Source organism: Pinus tabuliformis, chromosome 7 (genome assembly GCF_031772625.1).
Source record: "Pinus tabuliformis cultivar Carrire ecotype Pingquan chromosome 7, CPIR1, whole genome shotgun sequence".
NCBI classification, from domain to species: domain Eukaryota; kingdom Viridiplantae; phylum Streptophyta; class Pinopsida; order Pinales; family Pinaceae; genus Pinus; species Pinus tabuliformis.
This window is the reverse complement of record NC_142293.1, coordinates 2,033,710,207-2,033,730,279: the sequence shown is the minus strand read 5'-3', so window position 1 is coordinate 2,033,730,279 and position 20,073 is coordinate 2,033,710,207. Positions and strand designations below refer to the sequence as shown.

Below are 20,073 nucleotides of genomic sequence, written 5' to 3'. Positions count from 1 at the left end.
TATAATATCTAGAGATGTGATCTTTCTTGGATCTTCCAACACTGACAATGTTGTTGAGCAACAACTTGATCGCTTGGATAGATTCACACATGCAAAGTCTTTTCAAGAATTTGATACTGAGATTCCACTTGAAAGGGGCATTCCTATACAAGATCAATCTGTGGAATCTTCTTCTAAAGCACTCTCTCCCGCACATGAAGCTCCAACCACTGATGACATTTTGAGTAATGTGATTGACAGAATTGAGAGACTAAATCTTGATTCAACCCCATCTTAGTCAACTAAGCAGCCTGGGCCATCTCAGAAAGGTCTTCCAAAATGGCTGACAAAGACACTTGAAAGTGTTTGCCTTGATGAGATTCGAAAGACAGGAACAAGAAGCTTAACCACAAAAAATGGAGGTGATGTAGACAATCCTGATTCATCAATTGATATGGATGTTTCTTATGATAGTGAATTGAATTTGTCTACAAATTTTGAACAAACTTCCTTCAAAGAAGTCGCTTCCCATGATGAATGGAAAGACGCGATGCAGAAAGAATATGACGCCTTGATAAAGAATGGCACCTGGAAGCTGGTTGATCCTCCATTAGGAACCAAACCAATTGGCTACAAGTGGGTCTTCGAAAACAAGTATAAAGCAAATGGCTCACTTGACAAGCACAAAGCCAAGCTTGTGGCAAAAGGTTTTACATAGAAGGAAAGGGTCGACTATGAGGAGACTTTTGCCCCCACGGCAAAATGGGCTACCATCTAGACACTCTTTGCCTTGGCAACTCAAAACAATTGGAAAGTCCATCAAATGGATGTAAAAACTGCTTTCTTGAATGGAGATCTAAAAGAGAATGTTTTTATGTCCCAACCAAAAGGATTTGTTGTGAAGGATCAAGAACACAAAGTATGCAAGCTTGTAAAATCCTTGTATGGCCTCAAGCAAGCATCGTGAGCTTGGTAAGGGATGTTAACTAAGCATCTTCTGAAACTCAACTTCAAACATTATGATCTTGATGATGCAACTTTGTTTGTCAAGAAAGTTCGCAAAATAGCTGTATACCTTGTGGTGTATGTAGATGATCTTCTGATGACAGGGAACAATGAGAGCTACATTGCATCCATAAAGAAGGAATTAAGGAAAGGTTTTGAAATGACAGATTTGGGCTATGTTCACTACTATCTTGGTATTGAAGTAACTCAACATCCGAAGTTTATATTCCTCTCTTAGAAGTACATTGGAGAGTTGAGCAGGTTTAGCATGGCTAAGTGCAATCCTTTGACTACTCCAATGGAACAGAACTTAAAGCTCACATCCACTGAAGGAAAAGAATTTAAGAATGCAACGAAGTATAGACAGCTCGTAGGAAGTCTCAACTACCTGACTACTACCAGACCAAACATTTCATTTGTTGTTGGAATCCCCTCCAGGTTTATGCAAAAGCCTTGTGAGGGTCATTGGTCTGCTGCGAAAAGAGTTATAAAGTACTTGAAGGGAACTCAAGACTTTGGACTTTAAGTATACACACGTAGGCGACTTCAACTTGATTGGATACTTTGATTCAGAGTACGATGGAAATAAAGAAACTGGGGTATCAATTCCAGGTTATGTTATGCGTCTTGCATCGGGAGTTGTCTCCTAGAGGTCATGCAAACAATCAGTTCTAGCAGATTCCACAAATGACGCAGAATATGTGGCAGCAGTTGAAGCAACAAAGGGAACTGTGTCGCTCAGGAAGTTCAACTCCTCTTTTGATTAAGGGGGGAATGTTGACACCTAATCCGAAAGGATTATTGTAAATATTGTTAATATTGTCAGTTATGCATTTGAGCAAACCGAGAGACCTTGGAATTGAAATCCCAAGAGTCTCTCCACTCATATATAAATTCATGATATGGCTAATGCAATAAACAAGTTCATTCGTGGAGTTACCTCCTGGCTTGACAAATTCCCTAATTTAATCCTTCTATGAAAGCTATGTTGCATGAAACTTCTAGGAACTCGACATTTCGAGACGTACCCGTACCCGAAACTTCGAAACTCGACCATCATGTAATCATCTATGAGAGATAATATAGACTTGGTTTTCCTTATAAATTGTTAGATATGGGTTTTATTCCTTTTTTTCTTGCAAGATATTGTGTTATTCACTTATTTATAAATTTCTTTTTACATATATAAACATATATGACGTTTCAGCCAACGTTTCCATTTTTGGGAGGTGACATTTCTAAACATATCCGTTTCAGAAACTCTGAAACGTTTCGACGCTTTGTGCAACTTATTAGTATGAAAGGTTGCATGACATTATTCAACTTGGAAGTAAGAACATTGTTTTTGTGTTAAGCATGTGCATAAACAGAGCACCATTGTAAGCGTCGTTAATTTTAGCTTAACATGTTCTTTGCTTAGGACAGTGACTTTATTGATCCACTAGCCCATTTATTCCATTAGATTTCCATTAGCAATCACATTAATCAATATCATATGACAATAACTGATGAAAGAACAACAACCATAAATGCAGAAGACAAGCCAACACAAAAGGACACCATGATTTAGGTTTAAATCCAGGGCAAAACCCCACGAGGGGGAAAGCCCACAGATCTTTTCTTCTTGATAATATCAAATGTTCAGAGAGAGAGAGAGAAATCCACAAGTACAATGATACATCAGTCAAAGTTAACAGATTAAATTGCCATCGATGATCCCAATCCACTGTCCAAAAGTCAAAGTCACATCTGCAGAAGTCAACAACTGTCAACAGCAATCAAAGCTGCCCTAACCAGTCAGTAGTCAACATCCCAGTCAAATCAACCCAATATATTCAGTCAAAGGAGAAAGAAATTTGCTCCCTCTAGGCAGTCAAAATGCACTTAACGCAGCCATCAAAAGTCTGGTCAAAACTCGGTCAACAGTCTGTGGTCAAACCTGCCTCATAATTGCAGTCAACGCAGGTCAAACACCTCAGTTTGTCTCAGTTCCTATGCCCACAAGTGCGGCCTAGCTGGCAGAGTAATAATCCATCAAAATCACAGTCCAATAGTTGGTCAAAGTGTCTGGTTAACACTGGTCAACGCTGCTCTATATACTGGAAAAGTCAACCGCAGAAACCGCCGAAATATCACAGAAAATAGCAGGAAATTCGTCCTCAAAAAATTTGCAGGTGTGGGAGAGAGATAGCTGCCCAAAGAAAGTTGAATCCATGATGAGAGGAATGAGAAAATCATGTGTGTGATGATGCCAAAATGGAGTGAACTCGTCTTATATTTATTCAAGTCAATGTGGGTCAAAAGTCATGTCTCTTGGGCTTCATAAGCCTACATGACTGTGAGGCGGGCTTTGACCAAAACCAACATTGTGGGCTTGACTCCAAAAATACATGTCTGCTTGTCAGAATCCATCGTGCCTTAGGTCAAAATTGGTCCTCTCAAGAAGAGGAATCCAATGCCATCATCATCTCATACAAAGGAGCTGTCTATGGAGGAATTTGACCTTAGTTGACCATTTTTAACAAGGGCCTACAAACCTTCATTTCCAACAATGTTATTTACCATTGATAGGTGAAATTTTGCATGTTGTAACAGCACTTCTCACCACCCCCCTTCACCCATTTCCAACCCTCTTGATTCCTTTATTGACTCCACTTGCCCAACTTGAATAAGGCACTAGTCTCTGTCCTCCATCACTTTATTTTCTTATGCTACAACTACTATTTTACTAAAACAACTCTATTCTAGGGACACCTACCTTGTACCCGAGGAAAGACAGTCTTAAGTCCTCTTGATTTACCATTGGCTAGCACCGATCTTGGAATCTAGATCTCAAGTGCTAGTTGGATCAGTAACACATTCCATCATAACAAATGAGAGAGTGCGGCAGAGAAATAGCAGAACAGAAATATTCTTCCATTAATCATAAGGGAGTGGTACACTTCCACAATTACAGAAAACTTTAATTGAAAGTACAAATGACTCTCACCCAATTCAAAAATGTAGGATATCTAACTTAAATACTCCTCTACGATAAAGCACATTAGAAAGCCGAATACAGTCCATTTAAGTTACATACAAAATAGGATTGCTGTACATCTACTTTCTCAATTACCAAATTTACATCCGATATCACTCCTATTTTTTTCTCTTTTTCCTTTTCTGAAAAAAAAGAACAGCAAATTTACTATCAGCACAATGAATATAGACTGCCATGTTCAAGCAAGATTCATTTACTGCACCTGTATTCAGTACTTTGTCATCCAGTTGACTTGGCAGTGAATTTTCTGTTGCCATCTTATTCCACAGACTGCAACACATTGAGATAGATTAGAAAGTGATCAAGTGAAAAATATGAAAAGCACAAGTTCCTCTGTAGTCAATAACTATTTATCACTTCGCACCATGGGCAAAGCTACAGCACTTGGACAGTATATCAATATTTCATAAGAGTGAAAAGTAAAAAAGAGGAGATGAGATGCTGCATTCTAGTGGCAAGGTAATTCATCTGATATCCCTTTTTTCTATTTATTTTCATTCAACTGAAATCTACATGATGAAATTTGCTGTACTAGATTCCGAGGGCAAGGCAATTCATCTGATGCTTTTTCTCTATTAGTCTCCATTCAATTCAAATGTACAAAATCAAATTTGTGAACTGGGCTAGCTGCTAACAACCATGAAGGAAAATGAACAAATTTGATAACACCAATGCCCATTAAATATGTTTTATCATGTCATAGAAGGTCTAGCAAAAAAAATACCCTCTAAAATAAAAGCAACATTAGAATGGACTTGCCTTACAAAAATGGGTTAATATATATAGTTTTTTCCAAAACAAGGGCAAGATACCCAACTGTTCATCGATATTGGATATTTTATACATGCCTGGTACAGTAAATTCCCCTTCCAAAATTCATGCTCAAATACACTTTACACTTAGGGGCAGCAGAAGTGAGAGGGAGCATTTTTGGTTCTGAGGAAGAAATGGAAGCAAAGTTTGCTTGCGGACTAGGAATCACTACTAATAATGAAGCAGAGACTATTGCAGTTTACCAAGGTGCATGCTTGCTCAAAGAAAATGGTGTAACCATGGCAATGGTGGTAGGGGATTACTCCATTGTTATTAACTCCACCCACACAAACTACTCCAAAGAAAATTGATGTTAACCGCATTATCCAAATATCTCTAGATCTCACTCAAGGTTTTGCCAATCTAGAACTCTATTGAGCTTTGAAGTCTCAAAACAAAAATGCAAACCATCAAGCTAATTCATGAGAAACCAAAGCTAGAAATTAAAGAGGGGCGCACTTTCATCAAAGCCATCTCATGACTTTAATTTGCATCAGATCAAGAAACCATTCATTCTGTGATGTGTACACATCACAGAATCATAGAGGAAAAAGATTTCATTCCACATTGTCTTAAATCTCCACAGATATACAAGTAGGGAAATCGGATGTGTCCTACCAAGGTACGCCCCCAATCTAGAACCATACTCCCTACCCCCATCCGGAGCGGCATGATCCAACCTCCCACCACACTCCCAAATGCTGCTTGATCTGCCTATGCGCTTGCGCAGAAAGGAGGAAATTTTTTACTTTATTATTTTTTCTCTTAAAGGTGGGGCTGAGGTTAGAGTTACGATTCAAGGTAAACTCTAGGGTGAAAAAAGAGCACTTCTCACTCAATGTTTTCCTCATTACAGTCAACTTTGAGTGCTTGTGCTTCAAGTGGGAGGCTTGGATTTCTTGCTAGTTTTTGAAGAAAGCAAATTTTCTAGAGCTTGTAGTGAACAACGGCCATAATAGTCACATTCCACTAGAGAGACTTTCCTCTTCAACGTAACTGCAATAGAGACACACTCTGTCACGTGTGATGTTGCTGTACATACAAGGTTCCTGTTCCAGCTCCTTAGATCCATGCAAGTCCTCCCCTACACTCCATCATACACCTGTGGTTCAGATTCATTAGGTTGTGGTATATGCGTTCCTACTCCCCATATATTTCATTTTGTTGATTTTTTGGGTAGCTGTAGGAGGTATTTCATAACTACACAAGTTAAAAGAAAGAAAATTTAAATTTTAAATTAAAAGAAAGAAAAAATAATTTAATTTTAAATTTAATTTGCAATGAGACGTGCCTCTTGTGTAATATCACCAATTTTGATTTTCCACATTCCAGACAATTTTTGGAAGAGGAGGCAATTCCAGCATTGGGACTAACTTTAAGAAGGGAAATTGCAGCGCTAGTGGAACGTGGGGCCCACAAGAGAGAAATTCAGCCCAAGAAGGGAACTCGCACTCTTGGGAGATAGAGAGAAGAGGATGGGGTGAAAATTAGGAGAGAGAAAAGAGGAGGGGGTGAAAATTAGGAGAGAGAAAGAGTGGGGACCACCAAGGAAGAGAAGGAGGCCAGCAATTATAAATGAGGAAAAGAGGCCTTCATTTGCCTCTTTTGACAATTTAACTTCTGAACACAAGTTTTCTTGAGTTGTTTAGCTAAGTCAACTGGTGTTGTTTAGCATGAGGGATTCCCAAGCAGGAATTCCACCCCTCCTTTCGTGAACTCTGAGTGTCACCCTAGGAGAGTACAAAGAAGTCTATCTCAGGACATCTAAAGTAGCTACATTGCAGATCATTTTCAGCTAGTGCGTATTTTCCTTGGGCGTAGAAGTTGTTCGAAGCACCCCAATTGAGAACAACTATAGATTGCTAGAGTTCTGAAGGATTTGCAGGAGTTTTTCCCACACATAGCCAGAGATTTTGTAGCCAATTTGTTGGGTTGTGAGGCAGGGGCGCAAAAGCTATTTCACCAAGTGGTGCGCGGGGGTTCAAAGAAGTGGAGCTGAGAGAGATAAGAGTTGGTGATTGGAGGTATTCCTCAGTGCAAAATTTAGCCGGAGTTGGGAGAAATTTCCCATGGTAGATTTGGGCATAATTCATTAGCATCAAAACTGTGGGGTGTTTTCTGGCCAGATTGGGCAATTCGCACTCGTTGGGGGTTGAGGGTCGGTGGATTCAGCGCAAACCCTTTCTGGATTTTTGTGGGTTTGGTGAGAGGAGGCTAGGATTAATTTTGCAGAATTTTATGAGCACTAATGAGGGTAGAATTCCTAGTTCCATCCAACAACTAGCAACAAAAATTATCAGAAGAGGGCGCAATTCACTCTGGGACCATTTCCACCACTTAGGTTCGTGAGATATTTCTAGGTTTTTTTGGTGTTCTTGCGAGGAGACCGCTCACCCAATTTCATCTCATTCCAAGCACTTTACAGAGCAATTTTTCCAATTTCCTTCCATTAGCATGCATAGTTCTTTCTGGGGGATCTTTCCAGCATTTGAGCATTATATTCACACCTGGGTTCTTGTCATAGCTTGTAGTAGCAAGCCTAGGTTCCTCTTCTCTCATTTGTTGTACTCAGATTTCCCCATATTAATATAATGGCTCAGCTTTTTTGCTCATATTTCAGTTTTTAATGTGTATGGTTGTGCATTTTTGAATTCTATAATTGTAGCTAGCCCTTTGCTTCTATTATCTACTATATTTTTCCATTTGGAATATTAAAGTGGTATCAGAGCATGATCTTGGCAAGTTGTGGGGTAGCCAACAAGATCATGGAAGATTTGGGCATGTATGCACAGTGACGAGTGAAACCATAGACAAACCCATGGCTCAAGGAAGATTCAGTATGCAGGAATTCTGGGGTGGAATCTACTAGAACAATGAGAGGTTGGCCCAGTTGAGGAAGGTGTCGGACCAGATCCATCCTCATCCTTATAGCAGAGACACTAGAGGTGTGTAGGCCGTGGGGGTGCAACTATCTACACCATGTGGGAAAAGTCGAAAGAATCAGGGCACCAAATCTCCTCAAAAGGAGCAGACAGTACAGGGACAGTTAGAGGGTGAGACCAGGAAGCGTTTTTGCTGGTGGAGACCCGGATTTAGATATCAGGAGCCTAAGGAGGAGGTTGAGCATGAGGCTGAGGGCACGCAAGGTTGTGAAGAGGACGTAGATATATTCAGCATGACGTCGGAATCACCCTTGTTGGAGACTCCTTTGATAGCTCCGACTGACACAACAGGGGAGAGAGTAGAGCATACACCCATGGGTCCATCCATTGACGAGGTGCCAGGAGACACAGAGGTGTCCACAGTTAAGGAGGTGCCATCCGTTGTTGAGGTATCCATTGATGAGGTGTCGAGGGTCGTGTTAGAGTTTTTGGGTGATAACAATGCACAACAGATTGGTGAGTTGCCAGGAGACATATCCACCATTGATGCGGTGTCAAGAGACACCGAGGTATCCACCATTGATGAGGTGCCAAGAGATACAGTGGTATTAGATGACAGTTGCCCACAACAATTTCATCAGTTCCAACTTCAAAGACGGCCTTCTAACATTGAAAAGCAAGGCCACCACAGTGCGAGAGGCCATTTTATAGCAGAACAAGGAGTTGGAGGGCATGATAACAGATTGTGCTGAGTCAGCGACCAAACTGACTCACATTGGGGAACTAGATTCCCTAATGGTACAACTAGAGTGCACATTGGAGCATCGGAGCAACCCTCTTCAAACATACATATATGGGGCTTGCAGCACTAGTAGGTTGCCTTTGCACGTTGGTGAGAGAGAGGCCACGTCACCTAGACAAATTTTATGTGACAACCATATTAGTGAGATGAGATGACATAAGTTGCATAGGGGGTAGTGTTGTCACTCAAATTGTACAAGCAAGATGTGACAACGCTCAGGGCGAGGGTTGTCACTCTGATTCCTGTCCTCTTCGTTCTAATTGTCTCCCTGCAACGAGCTATGGGGGTTAGTCCCTATGAAATCTGAAGATGCAAGACTCATTAGTAACCGACAAGTCTAGGAGACACGACTGAATGGCCTAGCAACTTGGTTAATTCAGCAAGTTTAATTATTAGCTTAGATTATCTTGAAATATCAGTGCCTTAATGGAGTCAAATACTTGCTTTATATAGATTATTGACCAAGTAACCGGATGAACAGTTGTTGCTTTAGGATGCTCCACTATCCTATATGAAATGCAACACCTAAATACTAAGTGAAACGCAGAATCTTGGTTTATTTTAAATTAGATGCCTACTTAGGTGAATCCTTCCTCTCAACTATTTTGAAGCTATTCTCTAGTGTAGGTTGTGAGAGAGAAACCCAAGGGAAGATAGCAAAGGCTATATTAACAATACCTCCCCTGGAGTTCTAACGACTTGATGCCTCTGGTGCAGCAGAGATTGTGGCTCTGACGCGTTAACCACAAAAGAGGGTCTAGGCTTTGCAAGTTGGGTGAGAAAGGTGGTCCTATCTTTCTATCAATCAAGCTTATGCTTCGAGGTCAAGTAATTAGTGCAAGACTAGTCCTAGAATGTATGTGCAAAATATGAGTGATTACTCTTAAAGTGAAGTTGTTAAGGTTCTTGAGTACTTGAAAACAATTTACAATGATTTTCAATTTAAAACAATTAAGTACTTAATAATGAATAATGAATAATGGTAATCTTCACCACAAGAGAAAGTGCTCAAATAAATGGCGCCAGAAAATGTTGCCAAGATTACCAATGGACAATTGCTAAATAAATCGACAAGTCCAATGCTTCTTAACATAATTGGCAACCTCCAAGTTATGTAACCAGAGAAAAATTTTATGTACCTGGATGAGTAGCATTCTCTTGAGCTTTTGAATTTGTTTTCTCTTGGAGGAGCCTCAGACCCTTGTCAATCCTTAATACTGCTTGCATTGTATATGAATCCCTTGAAATCATTTGCATAGCTTCTTCGTGAAGTGGTTCTGCCAGACTCATCTTGATTTCCTTTCTTGCTTTCACTACGACTAGAGCTGTAAAGAATATAATTTTTAGGTTTTACCTTGATTTTGGTTTTAGGAGAATTAGGGCTTTCATCATGTTTGCATGAAGTCACACCTGTATAGCCAAGACCTAATTTGTTAAATGGTGACCTTTGGCATCTAAGGATGTTATCTAATACTTGCATGCTCTTCAGATTCTTGTGTAGCTTATCGACTTCATTCCTCAAGGAAACGATTTCTTCTTCAAGCCTCTCATAATCTTCTTCTTTCCTTATCGGTTGGATCCTCATCACCTCCTTTGTTTTCTTTGCTTCTTCTAGCTGAATTTTTAGGGAGTTGATTTCTTCTTCATGTCTCCTTTCTTGTTGATGCAATTTTGCTTTAAGCTTGCTAAAGTCCTTAGATCTTTCTTCTTCTTGGAGTCTTAAGAGAAAATTCCCTTTGTAAGTTTAAGGTCTTGATTCTTTTCTTCAAACTCTTTGTTTTCTTTTCTCAATCTAATTATTCCTTTTAGAGCAACCATTAGTTTTGCTTCAAGGTTTACTTCATCCTTTTCTTCAATGTATTTTTCATCCTCATCGCCTTTCATGTTTTTGGTGCCTTCATCTACTTTCATTGATTCATGATCATCCTCGTGATCTTGTTTCACATGCTCTAGTTTTGATTCAGCGGACACAGAGCTAGATTCTTCATAAAGCTTTTGTAGTTTTTCCCAGTCTTTTAGCTGAAGAACATTGACCTACCTTGCTTGCTACATAATCTGATAGACTACTCAAGTTTGTTTCCGTCACTTTTGTGTTGTATTCTTTTGACTCATTTGTAGTTGTGTCTCTAGTAAGAATTGATTCACATACTTCACAGCCAAGAGCCATCAAAAACACTGCATTTTGGAGCTCCATAATACATAATTTGTTTCATCAAACAAGGAAGCTTTGACAACCTAATTGGCTTCTGATTTCATGACTGAGGAAAAGATATCTTCAGAGGGTTTGGAGGCTTTCTTCCTTGACTTTGCCATTTGCGTTCCAAGGATCTACCTTCCAGTTGTTAGGTTGTACTTGAAGGCACTAGCTCTGATTCCAATTGTTGGATATACTGAGAAGGGTGGGTTGTGAATCAGTGTTTCTTTACAATTGTTAAATTATGCCAGTTAAGATCACTAGTTAAACTAGACACAAAATGTAGAAAAAAAATTATTAATAGAAATAGTGAGGACTTCAATTCTCTACAACAATTTAGGCTCCAACCAGTACAACCTTGAACGAGGACTCCGACCCTCAAATATCAACCAAAGCTCCAACCTAGTCTTAACAAGGCTCCAACCTCTTATGAGGACCCCAATCCTCAAAATCAGTCCAGGTTCCAACCTCTTATGAGGAACCCAATCCTTAAATCAATCCAGGCTCCAACCTGGTTTCAACGAGGCTTCAAACTCATATGAGGTCTCCAATCCTCTAGGGTTCCAACCCTCTCAATTTACTTCAATCCTTCAAGGTGCGTAGAGTATTGCTTCAAGGCTCCATCAAAAACTTCAAATACTTTTGCAAAAGATCTCCAAGATAGGTCTGCAAATTCCTCTCCAATCTGCCACTACAAAAACTTTAGGTTTGCTTTAGCAAGACTTCTATGGTTGCTCCAACAAAAGCACATCTTCAAGTGTTGATCTTCAACTATGCACCAGGGATGACTGCTCCAACAGGTATTCAAAAGTACTTCAAAAAGCGCTGCTACAAAATTGTTCAAAGAGGTCTTCAAATGATGCTCAACCACAGCTCTAGGTCTGCTACAAATTACCTTCAAAACTGCTTCAATAAGCATGTTACTAGATTGACCTCTAGTTTGCTCCTAAGTCTGTTCCATAAGCATTGAGCCTTCCTTTTCCATGGAGTATGCTACACTATGCTCATAATTCCAATATTTGTTATTTTTCTACAGATCCGGGACGTGCAAGGTCTATTCCACTAGTTTGAGGACTTCTTCTCCACAATCTGAGGTTTGTAAGTCAAGTTAGCTCACAAAGGTCAAGGTCTATAGGTGAGTCTACTCTACAGTATATTGGTTTGAGAGGTGCGCTTTCATCTTAGGCAATGTTTGCTCAAAGAGGTCGAGAATCACCACATGAATGTGTTCAAGATAGTTTCAAATTTTGCTCCAAGATGCACCTCAAAATTGTGGATATGCTTGCACTTTTCATGGTAAAATTTCCTCATAGGTCCAAGTCTGTTATGACTTTTTCACAAGGCCAAAACTCTGTCTCTAGGAGGTCCAAGTCTGCTTGATAGTGTTATAAGGCCAAAATTTTGTGTCTAAGAAGACCAAAGTCTTGTTCTTCCAAGAGGCCAAGATGTCTACTCAGGGAAGGTCAAAGGTACTTCACTAGGATTTGCTCCAAAAGATCGTGACTCCTGTTGAAAAATCTAGGGACAGCTAGGTTGGGTGATCTCTCTTACTTTGATCACTGCTTGTGATGTTCTTTTACTTAACTTGATGTACTTGTAATTAGCTCTTCTTTACTTGAATATTATAGTGTTCTTTAGTCATCAAACAGTTACCAAACAATGAAGAACAATGAGACAAGAGACACAAAATGTAGGTTGCAAGCTAGGGCCAAAACCTCTCCTCTTGAGAGGAAAACCCACAAGAATTCTTCTCTTCTTATAAAACGTTCAGATGATGAATTCCAAGACCCCTCCAAGACAAGTCAAACCTCCTTTTGATCAACTTATTATCACAAAGTCAACGCTAGTCAAGCTTGCTTCAATACTTCAGAATTCAACCCTTTTCCATAATTTCAGCTTGTTGCTTCATGACTACAATTTCAGCTTCTATTGCAAAAACCCTATATTGCCACCTGTGAGAAAATAATGGTGAGACTTGCCTTCTTTCTCCTTCACTTCGTTACCCTCTTCCTCCTTGATAATTTGGCCTGCAAACTTGACTCCTTTTGACACTAGATTCGACTCCTTTGTGGTCACTGCAATTTGTTCCTGCTACAACAAAAAAATTCCCTAGTTACCTCGCACGTGTGAGAGATTCTGCCCAAACGCAGTCCTTAAAATTCAGTTTCTTATTCCTTCTTTTTATCTCTTCTTCTTCGCTGGTTCTAGATCTTCTTCTCTTGGTAATCGAACTTGGATTGCTTGTCTTGAACGAGGTAGAGTGCTTCCTTATATATCGTCTTCTTTTGGTGGACGAATAGCCCTTTCATGAGGCTGACTTGTCTCATTTTGAGGGTCGACTTGATGCAGCAAGGTTGACTTATCTTGGAGGGTATTTTATGACTCAAATAAATTTTGTCTTACATAATACGAGATGCCTAATAGGGTCTTCAATATATATAGCAATGACTCAAAAGACTTCTTAACTCAATGACAAAACCCAGAAGCACTCAACAGGTGCTTGACCTACAAATAAAATAATCTTGAGCATGAAACCCATGCTTCAAAATAATAATAATAATAAAATTCCTTTCTCTCCTTTCGTCATGAAATCATGATTACAATAGACATTATGAAGACCGAACCTAATTACACTTTTCAACACTCCCTCTTAACTAGGGAGGTATTCATAATCCATACAAGGTACTTTGACATTCTCATACTAAAGGATTCTCATAAAAAGAGTCGGAATGGTAAGCCATCTCATAAGCTTATTTAATCAGCTTATATTATTGCATCTCATCATATCAACCAGCATTGTCATATAGCAAGGCCTTGACTAACAGCTCTATCTCTCCACAAGAATAGAGCGCAATGTTGGGGAGACAATGATTTATAGACACCTTCATCATTGTCTAGAGGCATGTCCTTCTAGGACTATTCCCATCTTGAATTAACACATCCTCGTGGAATTTCCTCTTCGACTACTCTTACCTATTGGATATCCTACCTCATCCTCAAAGAGTATCGACATCGATCTCAGATGCTTACCCAAACCTCCATTTTTGCTTCATCACATAAAGGCAAGAATGATGTGTCTATCTCTCCCTCTCAACTAGGGAGGATCTACTCATTCCTATAAAAGGAATATACCCAAGCTCCCTCTTAACAAGGGACTTGTTACCAACAATAGCTCTTTGTTGGAGATACTATTAGCTGCTTGTAGGGCTCCTTCCGGCATCATGTCATGAACTTTAACTTCTTCATCGTGGAGCATTCTTGTTCTTCTTTGTAGGGCAACGGCCATCTGCTTCATCACTTCCCTTCAATGAAACACCGTGTAGAACCAATAGTAATATCATCCTTCTCTTCATCGGAAAGTAATCTTCTAATTATCATCCGGTTATCTTTACACAACTACCTCTACCAAATCATGTTTCTTTTAAGATCTTTCATCCATTCTCATGAGTCCAAGTTGTAGATGATTTCTACAATTCTTCTTTCAGTAGCCCTATTTCAACCCATCCAGATGATTTCTAAAAAATCAAAATGAACATTAAATCAAATGGAACAAACAAAGTTCATTCCTCAAGTTAAATACTCCAGAAAACTTGGAATATAAAGATCTCCATTGAGATACAAGAATATATATATTAAAATGTATGAGTAAGAATGATGTTACAATTGAGAGTGAGGGCCTTGTATATATAGCCAGGTAAGCACCCTTTCACGAGTGGTCATGTCTCCTTAGACATGCCCCTTTGTTTAACTAATTATTAATTAACTAATCATTATTACAATTATTTATATTTATATATATTTTATTCATAACATTTCCTTCCTCCTCAAAAAAGATTTGTCCTCAAAGTTTGTTGATGCAAAAGGCTTGATCTCTTTTTCGGTTTCGAATGTCTTCTCGTCTCAGCACTGTCATCTTCGTTGATACAAGTTGATATGATCCTCTAAGTGACAAAGAAAATTGTCGCACTGAGAAGGGTTCGCACCATCCTAGATTAATCTTTTGTGGAATACTCTGATCACTAGAATTTTGTAACAAATTGTCATAATAGCACTGGATTGAGGTCACATCGATATTCTTTGGAACACCAGTGTGTTGTTTTTGTTCTAAATGGTCCCGATACATAGCTTGGTTGAGTTGTCTATTCTCATGATTCGAATGTCAATAGGGAACTTTTCTAGTTTGACTTTCCCTTGTTAGGTGTGTGGAAATTTTTTGATTTCCTTCTGGTACTACAGTTGTTGAGTTAGGTACATAATTTTCATCATCTGGATTGTAACATGTGAGTGTGTTTTTCCTTCAACTGCTTGATCCTCTTCTTGAGTTCTGTTATTGACTAGTTCGGTATTTGTTTCTTTATCTTCCACTGGGGATGTTACGATTGGCGACTTTGATACTTCATCTTGAATACAATGCTCTAACTTGTCTTTAAACGACTTCTTGTCCTTCTTAAGCTTTTTAATTTGAGTTAGTAATTTTTCGCTATGATCCTTAAGTCGCAAGACTTCATTTCTAGCAGCGGTGATTTTGTCAATTTCATTTTTGCATATTTTGTAATACTTTTTTACCTTCTTGAAAAATTACTTTTGAAATATCTTGGATGTCTTCTGGGGTTACTGAATTTGGCTTCACGGTGACATCCTATAGTGTTATTTTTTTCTTTTTGTAAGAAAATATCAAAACCTTATTTTTTGTATTCAGGATGAAGGAACCAAGGGTTTCCATCCAGGGTGAACCTAAAATAATGTCACCTTGATTGCTCCATAGGGTTTGAACTGAGAATTGTGATACGAATGTATAATCTCCAACGTTTAATTGTAAATTGGTTGTCATATATTTTGTTGTTAAAACAGTCAAATTTTTCATTATATTTGGCTCGAGAATCACTAATCGGTTTGCAATTTTAAAATTTATATCATTTTTATTTTCGGCTAGCGAGATAGCGATAGTAACATCTTTTCCCGCAATAGGCCCTTTAATTCTAAATAGCACTGGGACATAGTTATATTTAGTTTCTGGGAATCTTCAGGTCTTCATTTCTGTATTAGGCTCCATTTTGCTTCTTTAGGATGAACTTTAGGGCTTTTTAAGGCAATCCCTTCCTAATCTCTATATTAAATATTATTATTCTCTTCTTTTTATAATTTTGAACCTTAGTATTTTTTTCCCTTTTTAAAATAATCTTAAAAACCTTTAGAATAATTCGTTTTATAACCCTTCTCTCCTTTAAAAAGAAGCCTCAAATACTATTCACTTATATATAAAGAAAATATAATTCTGCTATTTTTTTAACTTCCTAGTTATTTTAATTATTTCACTTTCTATATATATATATATATATATTCCTTGGTAGGGTTGGGTTGATTTTATTTTTATTTTTTGGGTTGAATATTTCACCTATATCTCTCACATATTTTTAAATCAAATGATTTTGGACAGCCGTGTCCCTTCTATCTAGTCCAAAAAAACAATTTGCAAGGTTAAGACAATACAATGGCGTCCCAACAACACACAATATTCTCGTATTCACGGTAGGGAAGCAACTGTTTACAGTGTGTATGGAACGATAGCGGACAATGTCACAAACGGCTGGCGGTAGCAAGGAAATCAAGGTAATGGTATCAGAGATGGATGAACTGCAATCGATGACAATGGTGGAGCTATAGCGGCCTGTCTGAGGACATGGTGTGGCTACATGTTGTGCAGTTGCTACAAAGGATCTTCAGCGTACATATTAGGGTCTTCATACCTTCTCCATGGATATGTCATAGCTAATCCTTGTAACTATCATCAGATGTTGATCACTTATCTTATCTTATGTGACAATAGATGCATCTTCTCACAAACTCTTCTTTCACTTTTCTTCACACACTGCTTCCTCAGAATCATTTATACATAGTTCCTTCATTATAGGATCCATAGTTGCTAACCTCTTCGTATTCTTGATGAGGTCATATTATGTTGATTTCATCTTGTCAATATATAGAAGAGTTCAAGGCACATTATCTACATGCCTTCATGCATCATTCTAATGGAAGAGGTTCTTCTTCCTTCATCATGCTTATGAAATAGAGCATTTTACCTGTTCTATTTGTAATCATACGACGACATGACTTTACCTGTCTATTACCAAATATATACATACCTCTTCCTTCTTCTGGTCATCTAGAATTTCTTTGGCAGCTTCCTTTCCTTGCTTGAAGATGAGACTACTTCAACCAACTTGACATGTTGCATATCTTTGTCATCATACCTTTGTCCTTATAAATCGTGGATCCCACACAAGGTGGAATGTAGACTATCAGCGAGACGTTTGCATCTTTTAAGTAGAGGTGAACCTTCTAATGAAGTTTCCAATGGAGAATCTTGATGATCCCCATTCTGCAGATGCTTCTTCCTAATGATGATGATGTATGATGATCTCTTTATCGTTTATCTTGCTAGATGACTTTCTCCAACCATATATGCTACTACGGTTATCCTTATATGCTTTCAATGAAGATGTCATGAGCTATTTGCTCTCTATCATGATGAATGCTTCAATCATGTAGGTTTCTACTAAAGTTATCCTTCCATGCTACTATTATGATGTCATCTCTCTGCAATAATGCATCCTATCATATTTGTGATGCTTTCTTTGACTTGCTAACTTCTATGCACTTGAACAATAGGCTAAGTTAGTGAGAGACCTTCTAATAGTGGAGGTCTATCACTTGCTCCTTCTTTGACTTCTTATTTTATCGTTCTTCCACTTCTTCGGTGACATGGGCTTCATTTCTCTCTTTTCTCTTCTTGTTGTCCTTCTTGAGTTTAGGACAATTCCTTTTGAAATGCCCATATTCATTACACTCATAACATTGGATCTTTGACATATCAATTTTCTTGTGAAACTTCTTTCAAGGCTCAAATTTCCCAAATTTTCCTTTCTTCCTTGTTGATGTTGCATATGCTTGTGTTTGTTCATTTGACCCAACATCGTTCTTTGCTTTTAATCTAGATTCTTCAATTTTGCATAATGACCACAGATCGTTGAATGGAGTGGTTTCCTTCTTCCCATAGATGCTTGATACAAAATTCCCCCATTCATCAAGTAGTGCATTGAGCACAATGGTGGTCATCTCTCGATCAGACATTACTTCTCCAAGTTCTTGTAGTTGGTCTCTAATTTCAAATACCTTCATGAAATACAAAGATATCCCTTCTTCCCTTGAGAATTTCATCTTGTATAATCCAGTTCTCAAAGATATGATTTCTGTTGTAGTGCTCACAGAAAACAGCTCCACCAATTTGTCATAGATCTTTTTCGGTGTCTTCAAATTTGCAACATAAGGGATTAGAGAATCCTTGATTGACTCTATGAGGATCCTTTGTGCCCTTATTTCTCCTTTCACGTACTTTGCCAACGCTTGGGATTGCTCTTGTGATGGTTTGGTGATGGAACACTTTACATATTCAATAACTTCATTCTCCATGAGAATTAAATCAATTCTCTTCTTCCATGCAAGATAGTTTGAGGTCCCCACCAATTTATTGCTCTCCTTGCAGAATGAAGTCATTTGGTTTGAGGATTGAGACATAAAATATAAAATACTTACTTATCAAGTGATGCTTCTTGATGATGATATCTTCAACTTGATGCCTTCTTGATTATGATGATAATTGATGATGTTTGCCTCCTTGATGATCTTCCTTCTTCAAAGATGACAATACTTCTTCTAGATGATGAGAGATGTCTTTCTTCAAATATGCTTGAGATGTGATCCTTTCTTCCCTGAGAGGGAGATCACCTTGATTTCTTTGATGATGATGGCAATGTTTCTTCTTGTTTCCTTTAGATGTAGAAATGTGGAATGTGGAGGCTTCAAGATGCTTCAAAAGTGTTAAGTCCTTTCCTTGAGAGGTAGGGTCTTTGAGGTCATCTTTTTGTGATGTTGTGATCCTTGTCCTTGTGATGTGATGTGATGTGATGTGATGGATGGTCCTTCTTGATGCCTTAACTATCCATAACGTTATCCTTGTGCTCGGTCCTTATGTGTACTTCTTCAATTGGATGATCTTCAAGTTGCCTCTTCATCTTGATGTTGTCACCTTAGCTCTAAAACTATGTTGAGAAATCTAGGGGCAGCTAGGTTGGGTGATTTCTCTTGATTTGATAACTGCTTGTGATGTTCTTCTACTTAACTTGATGTACTTGTAGTTACCTCTTCTTTACTTGATTATTATAGTGTTATTTACCAAACAATGAAGAACCGTTATGTTTGTTTATCAAATACAAAAAAACGAAGATATCCTTCCAAACATTTGTTCACTATCTCAATTTGCCCATCAAATTGAGGATGATAATATGAGCTATGAGCTAACTGAGTACCCAAACAAGAAAATAATTATGTCCAAAAATTTCTAGTGAAAATGGGATCTCTGTTACTTACAATAATCTTTGAGTTTACATGTAGCTTTTAAATTGTTTCCATAAATGCAGTAGCAACTGTACTGGCTTTAAATGGATGAGATAATGCACAAAAGTGTGCATACTTGTTAAGTCTATCAACTACCACCATGATGACACTCTTTCCTTTGGACTTGCGTAAACTTGTGATAAAATCCATTGAAAACTCCTCCCAATGTCAACTTGGATTGGATAAAGATTGTAATAGACCTGGGGTGACTTGGGGTCTTAATTGTCTCAACTTTATTTTGTTGGCAAACTAAACATTCCGCAACAAACTTTTGAATATCAAATTTAAGGCCATCCCAAAAAAATCCTTCTCAACCCTATGGTAAGTTTTTAAAAATCCTTAGTGCCCTCCTAAGGGAGAGGTGTGCAATACCTGAAGATTCTTTTGTTTGAGTTGGGAATTCTTACAAAGGTATAAGCGATCTTTGTACCATAACGAATCATTTTTCCATCTAAATGTATCAGATGTACTGGGATATTGCTGCAACTTTTGAATGAGTGCCCACACTTCTTCGTCATTCTTCCCTTCGTCCCATGCTTTCTGTATCCAATCTGGTTGGATAATAGAAATGGCACAAAGAAATGCCTCCACATCCTCATCCTTTCTTGAGAGTGCATCTGCAACAATATTTTGCTTCCCTTTTTTGTAGATGATTTCAAAGTCATAACCCAACATCTTTGTGACCCATTTTTGTTGCTCTTCTGAAGATAATCTTTGTTCTAAAAAGTATTTAAGACTATAATGATCCGTTTTTACCTTGAAGTGTCTTCCCATTAAATAAGGTCACCCTTTCTTAAGTGCATGTAGTATTGCTAACATTTCCTTCTCATAAATAGCTTTGTGTAAATGCTTTCCTTTGATTGGACGACTTTCGAAAACAATGGGTCTTGCTACTTGCATTAAA

The 20,073-nt window shown here is 38.3% G+C and overlaps 1 protein-coding gene across 4 annotated transcripts in view; it reads right to left on the bottom strand.

Annotated features, from left to right (window-relative positions):
* LOC149256663 (peroxisomal membrane protein PEX14-like) overlaps nt 1-20,073 on the bottom strand; it is a 205,227-nt gene that overhangs the window by 152,968 nt on the left and 32,186 nt on the right. For all 4 annotated transcript variants that reach the window (XM_089460817.1, XM_089460815.1, XM_089460814.1 and 1 more), the window contains one exon: nt 4,227-4,294. In XM_089460817.1, coding sequence (XP_089316943.1) covers nt 4,227-4,281 — 55 coding nt within the window. In that variant the 5' untranslated portion in view covers nt 4,282-4,294. The remainder of the gene's footprint in view (nt 1-4,226; nt 4,295-20,073) is intronic.